This window comes from Ananas comosus, linkage group 3 (assembly GCF_001540865.1).
Source record: "Ananas comosus cultivar F153 linkage group 3, ASM154086v1, whole genome shotgun sequence".
NCBI classification, from domain to species: domain Eukaryota; kingdom Viridiplantae; phylum Streptophyta; class Magnoliopsida; order Poales; family Bromeliaceae; genus Ananas; species Ananas comosus.
In genome coordinates, this window is record NC_033623.1 from 7,743,123 (window position 1) to 7,750,713 (window position 7,591).

Genomic DNA, 7,591 nt, shown 5'->3' on the forward strand with positions numbered 1-7,591 from the left:
CATTCTTTTGTTTTCTGGCCATTTGATATGCAATATATAGTATTGAGTAGATATATACTGATGACTTCTGAATTTTTGCTGTTGTTTGATTGTATTAGTAAGTATCAACAGCTGGGCATTAAGCTTTCCTTAAGAAATTAAAGACTAATGCTGGTTTATTGCATTTTTTTGTGTAGACTTTAAGCTATATATTATTTGGATCACCTATTACATTTTTCTGCTCTGGACTCTCTCAATTGTTTCGTTATATATATGGAAGGCATCTATAATCAATGAAAGTTTGGAGCCAATTTTGCTAGTGAAAAGTATCACTACAGTGAGAAACTTTAGGCTACATTAAAGCAGGATCATATATTGACCAGGAATTTCCAACTAGTACTGTTTTCAAAAACCATCTGCACCGTATGGCTGAGGTAGATAGAGGCTTCGGACACGAGGAGGAAGCCACAAAGGATGGTTCCGTGGATCTTAAAGGTCGCCCCTTCATTCGATCTAAAGGAGGTCGATGGACCGCATGTTCTTTCATTGTAGGTGAGCACTTGCTTAGCTACAAACCACTTCACACACATCTTGCAAGGGTATAAATTAGCTTCTTACTTACAATCTTAATCACCTGCTCTTTATTTGCAACTTTGTAGGCTACGAAGTTTTTGAGAGGATGGCCTACTATGGAATAGCTACAAACTTGGTTCTGTATCTCACCGACAAGCTACATGAAGGAACAGTCTCCTCATCAAACAATGTCACCAATTGGGTCGGAACGGTTTGGATGACTCCAATCCTAGGCGCGTACATAGCCGACGCATATCTCGGTCGATATTGGACTTTCGTGATTGGCTCAGCTATTTATCTTTCGGTATCAACCTTCCTACTCTTAATCATTCTGTTGTAAGAACAAGATTAGAACGTACATGCCTTAACTGAACTAATGGCTTGCTTGGTTGAATGGTGGAATTGGAATGGATAATGTAATGGAAATAAATTGGAATGGTAATTGGAATGACCCACTCCCCCAAAACGTTTGGTTTATTTGTGGATTGAAAATTAGATTGAGTTATTCAAATTTCATTATTTGGTTCATATAAACTAAAAAAATTATAGTATACTATAATACTAATTTTACTCTCAAATATAAATTTATATTATTTAAAATTTATAAAAAATATAATACTATTCTCTAATAAGTTTTCCAAAAAAAAAAATTAAATTTATTTTTAAAAACTTTTATTGATGTGGGTTAGGGATAGGGATTTGAGAGAGGGATTTGAGAGAGGATAGGTAGGTTTTTTTTTTTTTTTTGATGAGAAAGGGGTGAAGAGAAGGAGGGTGAGATGGTCACATGGGCTTTGGGCTTTCGGAATGAAATCTCAATCCGGGCTAGAAGACCGGAATCAAGTTGAAGGCTAATGGGCCATTCCCATTCTAGTCCGGATTAGAAATCCCAAACCGATTCATGCAAACCAAACAAAATTAACTGGATTTGATCAAATCGATTTCTATTCCATACCCAAAATGGATAAACCAAACAAACCCTAACAGTGAAATTCCAGTTGGAATCCAACCTTTAAAATTTTGATTTCACTCTCTAACATTAGAATATGTCTGAAGTAATTGTTTTTCCATTAGAACTTCATGGTATATTTAACTTTTTTGATAAAATACGCTCTGCGTGGAATATCTTGCAACTTTATGGAATATTGTGTATGTATAGAGGTTAGAAAATGCTACCTTTTAGTAGAATTTGACGGAAATTTTGGAAAGCAAATATGTTGATAAAATTAAAATTTTTGAAATTCATGTACTCATAGCAATGCTCCTATGCACCAAAAAGATCTCGGCCCTTAAATTTTTTAAAATGAATGGTGGAGATGTCTTTTAGTTAAAAGGGTGACCGGCTTTTGTTGCCATAGGTATCAGTCACCCTTTTACCAAGGGTAAATTATTTCCTCGTATATAAAATTAACATGAAGGGCTTTTTTATAAATTTCTATTTTTATTCCCTTAATGCCCTTCAAGTAATTTGGTAAGATATCCCATTTTATTTTTATAAACTTTTAACCCACAGATATTTTCCTCGAGGCTATTTTACCTTTTTTTTTCTTTGTTGACAGAGAAATTCATGTCCAATCTACATTTAAATCTAAATTTAAAATTTGATTTTAATCAATATTTTTAAACTTTAATATTGTTTTTACTATCGAATGAACAGTTGAATTTAATTTTAAAAATAGAAGCCTTTAATTTAAATAAATAATAAAAGTTATGTTTATAAATACAACATAATTTACAATTTAAAATAAGTTAATATTTGATATTTCGTGTCGTTTTAATATCAAATTTACAATTTGAATTGAAATATACTATTCATTTAAACATAAATTTTTTTGTTCTAAACATTTAAATTAAAATTAAAATTGAATTTAATCTACACAATTATAAAGTTTAAATAAAGGTTTATTACTTATCAAATTAGCACTTGAATTTAATTTTAAAATTAGAAGCATTTAATTTAAATAAATAATAAAAGTAATGTTTATAAATACAACATAATTTACAATTTAAAATAAGTTAATATATTTGAAATTTCATGTCGTTTTAATGTCAAATTTACAATTTGAATTGAAATAAACTATTCATTTAAACATAAATTTTTTCGTTCTATACATTTAAATTAAAATTAAAATTGAATTGAATGTACACAATTATAAAGTTTAAATAAAGATTTATTAGTTATCAAATTAGCACTTTCTAATTTGGTAAGTAACAAAATTAAATAAGGAAACAAATATTTGTATAGGGTTAATCAAATTTAGTAATTAGCTTGTATTTATTTTTCCATATTACCCTTACGAATGGTAACCCGTTGAACAGGTAACTATTATGCAAAAGTCAATCTCGCCCCTCAAATATGAACGGCTAGATTTAATTTAGCCGGTGTATTGAAGCATTCCCCCTCATTTAAATCTGCGGTATATTCAGATAAAGCCTGACTACACATCCAATGGAATGATCATGCTTTTTATGATCTATAAATGTAAATAAGAAATCCCTAACTTCTAATATGAACAGGGTATGAGCATGCTAACCCTAACTGTCTCTCTCCACTCACTGAGGCCACCTGAATGCTGCAACACCCATGCAACACCACTCCAAGTGGGCATATTCTACTTATCACTGTACATAATAGCGGTCGGGACGGGCGGGACGAAGCCCAACATCTCCACCATGGGTGCAGACCAGTTCGACGACTTCGACCCCAAGGAGAGGAAGCAGAAACTGTCCTTCTTCAACTGGTGGATGTTCAGCATCTTTTTCGGCACACTGTTTGCCAACACGTTGATCATTTACGTTCAGGACGACGTTGGTTGGGGAATTGGATACGGCATTCCGACTGCCGGGCTTCTCATATCCATCTTGGTTTTCTTAGTTGGGACACCTTTCTACAGGCACAAGATACCAACAGGGAGCCCATTTACAGTGATTGCAAGAGTACTTGTTGCTGCTATTAGGAAGTGGAGAGCCATACTTCCTAATGATTCTAAGGAGCTTTACGAGCTGAGTTTGGAGGAGTATGTCACGAATGGCAAGTTCAGAATAGACCATACCTCTTCATTAAGGTCCAATCCTCTCCTTCTGAAAGTTTTAAGGCTAATTAGTACTGAAACATTTATATTTTCCTCGAAATTATACAAGATCATCAATTATGTCCCTTTATCAGTGTTTGGTTAGGTTATAAACATCTCTTTGCTCTCGATCAGTTATAAATCACGCAGTGTAATGTGAAATTCAGGATATGTGGAATGTCTTGCATTGTAGTCTAGTTATGAACAGTACTATTAGGTTAAAATTATTACCAAAGTTTACGAACTTTGATCCAATTGCAATTTAACCTATATTACCATTTGGTGCCCATTAGCCTTTTCTTTCCACTGCAATTTAACCCCGAAGCTTAACTTGATTAAAAAATTTACTAGTTCTATATCTGTTGTCACCGAGTGTTTAAACAATTCACTAGTTATCATGTATTGCCAAACAACTAAATTCAGGTTATAAGTTATAATTTGGTGCAATACCCTCGTAACTAAGATGTTTGACTTCGTATTAAAAGATGATAGATGAGTTTGTTTGCACCAAATCAAGTTTTGTGCACAAATTGGATAAGAAACAAGTTAGCAGATCATTTTGCATCAAAATAAAGTAGGTGGATCAAATTATAAGTAGGATACGTGGGAAATGCTAGCACGCTTTTATATATGATTTTAACCATCATTATAATTTCACTCTGATTGCATGAGCAATGGATGGTTGCAGATTTCTCGACAAAGCTGCCATGAAGAGCGGTCCAGATACTCCGTGGATGCTTTGCCCGGTGACCCAAGTGGAAGAAACAAAACGAATGATGAAAATGCTACCGGTCTTATTGGTGAGCATCATCCCGAGTGTTATGGCCGCGCAAGTCAATACTCTCTTTGTCAAGCAAGGCAAGACCCTAAACCGGAGCATGGGTCCGCATTTCAAGATCCCTCCTGCTAGCCTTGCCGCGTTCGTGACCATCTTCATGCTGATCAGCCTTGTCCTCTATGATCGGTTCCTCGTTCCCTTCGTGAGGAAGTACACGAAAAACCCCAGGGGAATCACGTTGCTGCAAAGAATGGGGATCGGGCTCGCAATTCACGTGCTTATCATGATCGTCGCATCGTTAACCGAAAGGTATAGGCTCAAGTTTGTGAGAGATCATGGTCTAGTCGATGAGAAGACCATTCCTCTTTCGATCTTCATTCTCCTACCGCAATTCGCGCTAATGGGGATCGCCGATACGTTTGTGGAGGTCGCGAAGATCGAGTTCTTCTACGACCAAGCACCAGAGGGAATGAAGAGTCTAGGGACCTCATACTTTACTACTACTTTGGGGCTGGGGAACTTCCTAAGTAGTATTCTTTTGAAGGCAGTTTCTCAGATTACAATGAGAGGTGGACGTGAGGGTTGGATTCAAGACAACTTGAATGCGTCTCAGTTGGACTACTATTATGGTTTCTTTGCACTTCTCAGTGTGCTTAACCTTACCTTGTTCATGGTTGTTTCCACGCTTTATTCTTACAACAGTGAACGAATGGAGGCCGGTGATGAGATCGTGGAGGATGGCGCGGCAAGGCAACGGGAAGATGAGAAAGAAGCAAATATTGATAGATAGATATTAAGTTGGTAATTATAGATCATTATGTGTGTTGATTGTTCAATTCAATAAAAAAAAATGAAAATGACAGAAGGAAAGCTGGGAGCCATATATAGTTTTCTCATTTTGAATTTGCAAACAGTATTAGTACAATAGCAATCCAGATTTAACATTTAAATACCCTGACTATATATTCTCAATATATCATTACATATAATTAACATAGATTTAAATATATTTAAAATAATATTGGTACTTAAATATACCCAACATATCGTATCCTAGAGATTTTATGAATTGCCGTATCGCTATATCTGTATCGTGTCATATCCGTACGCCGTACCCCGTATCCGTATCTATGCAATATAGGTATGCAGTTATGCTTTTGGTGCGCCGGAATATGCTTTCCAATTTTGATTGTTCTTTGGCATCTCATTCTTTAAAAAGTCTAGGAGGTTTGCATATTTTTGTTACGTTGATGGTGAACAAGAGTACAAGACGAGCACTAGAATATTAAACTGCACATTGTTATATTTGGTTTAGATTTGTAGTTATCTAAATTGAGGATAAATCCTAATCTAATTGGGATTAGATATTATTTAGATTTAATTTGGCATATATGGATTATAATTAGGAGTGTAATTCTAATCTAATTACAATTAGACTCTAATTAGGAGACATGTATTGTATATACATGTTACGGCCAAGTTAATGAAGCCGCGACCAAATTAAGAGCCATGCAAAATTAATTAAGTTATTGGTGGCCTGCCGTGCTCTAATTAGAGGCAAGCTCTAATGACGCCGCATCTATGCTAATTCTGTACGGTGGCAGCAACATGAGCCGAGGGAGTTGGAGCTCTAATTAGTTGAGTATCTGAGAAGGAGCCGCACATGCAATGCTAATTAATTAAGGTGTTGTTCCGTACGGTTTGAGGCGCCGGTGACTAATTAGAGGCCATGCACTAATTAGTGCTAATTTGGAATCCGTACATATTGGGTTGAGAGAAGCTCTTTTCGGAGTTGTTTGTTGCGGCGTTTCGGATCTAATTAAGTTTTGGTTCTTTTGAGAGATTTTCTTGTACTCCGCCTTTTCGACATTAATAAATTATTTGCTCCGTCTTCGCCCGTGGACGTAGGCCGTTGGCCGAACCACGTAAATATCGGTGTGTTCTTTCCGCTTATCTTTTCTTTTCTTGCATTAAATTATTTTCTGGATCTATTTTTCGCGCAATTTTAACACACATAAGAGCTGATTTGGGAGTCAATATTGTGTTATCTTTCAGTATAACGTTGAATTATCTGTGTTAAGTGTTAACTGACGAATTCTTGATTTTATAAAGAAATATATACTAATATATATTAGTTTGTATTATTTCTTTAAATTATTTCATCAAAAAGATACAATCAATCGTATGAAATAATAATTTATAAAGTATCAACCAACTATCATCCAACTTGATCAAATAATAAAAATAGATATTTAGTTGCACTAAATAGATAATTAATCATTTATTATATTTGTTTGTTTTATTAGATTTTATTAAATAAAATGGCAATAAACGAAAATATACTAACACTTTAATAGAAAAATTAAAAATTATTTTCTAAAGCTTTGTTGATTAGTAGTAAGTTGACAAAGTAAATAAAAGAAAGTCAAACCTAAGTCGTAAAGGATTGAACCTATCTTTTTTTTTCTTTTTTTTTTTTTTGAGAAAAGATAGCACGCTACCTGCTTTATTCATTGAAGTAGTGAATTTAGCTACAGAGGTGAGGCACCCAGGGCCTCGAGAAAGGGCGTACAAGTGTGCGAAAAAAAAAAAAAATCGATATTGCGATTAACTAGTAGATTGAGCAAGTAGTACCCAGGATTTCAGCATCTCCTTTAACCTGTACACCGCCACAAGAGGATCCATTTGGGTGTTACGAAAAATTAGGTCGTTCCTAGTCTTCCAAATGATCCACCAGCATGCAGCCAATTCAGGTAGGCTGTTCCTCGTGTTAAGCAGTCCTTTTTTGACCATCCACCTATCCTAGACATAAGTTACATCGTCTCCCAGCTCTGTCGCCTGAAATCCTCTATACCCATCACCGTGATAAACTTAGTAAAGACACACTGAGCCAGCAGGTGATCCATAGTCTCCTCCTGTGACCTACACAGCACACAGGTTACATCTCCAATCCAACCTCTCTTCGCAAGGTTAACAGCTGTTAAGAGCCTTTTCTTAAGAAAAAACCCACAGAACACTTTAAGCTTAAGAGGTATTTGTAAATTCCAAATACTCTTAGCACGTCCGTCCCTCGTACCCCGGTCGGTTAACATGGTATAGGCCGATTTGGCCGAGAATATTCCGTTGGTCGACCATCTCCAACATAATGTGTTCGATCCTTGCGTAACATAGTATCCACTGACCCTAGCCT

General features: G+C 35.4%; 1 protein-coding gene across 1 annotated transcript; it reads left to right on the forward strand.

The window, feature by feature from the left end:
- LOC109707777 (protein NRT1/ PTR FAMILY 5.2-like) lies at positions 405-5,191 on the forward strand. Its single transcript, XM_020229310.1, has 4 exons — positions 405-531; positions 639-856; positions 3,070-3,617; positions 4,312-5,191. The coding sequence occupies exons 1-4, from the start codon at positions 405-407 to the stop codon at positions 5,189-5,191; spliced, it is 1,773 nt and encodes a 590-aa protein (XP_020084899.1).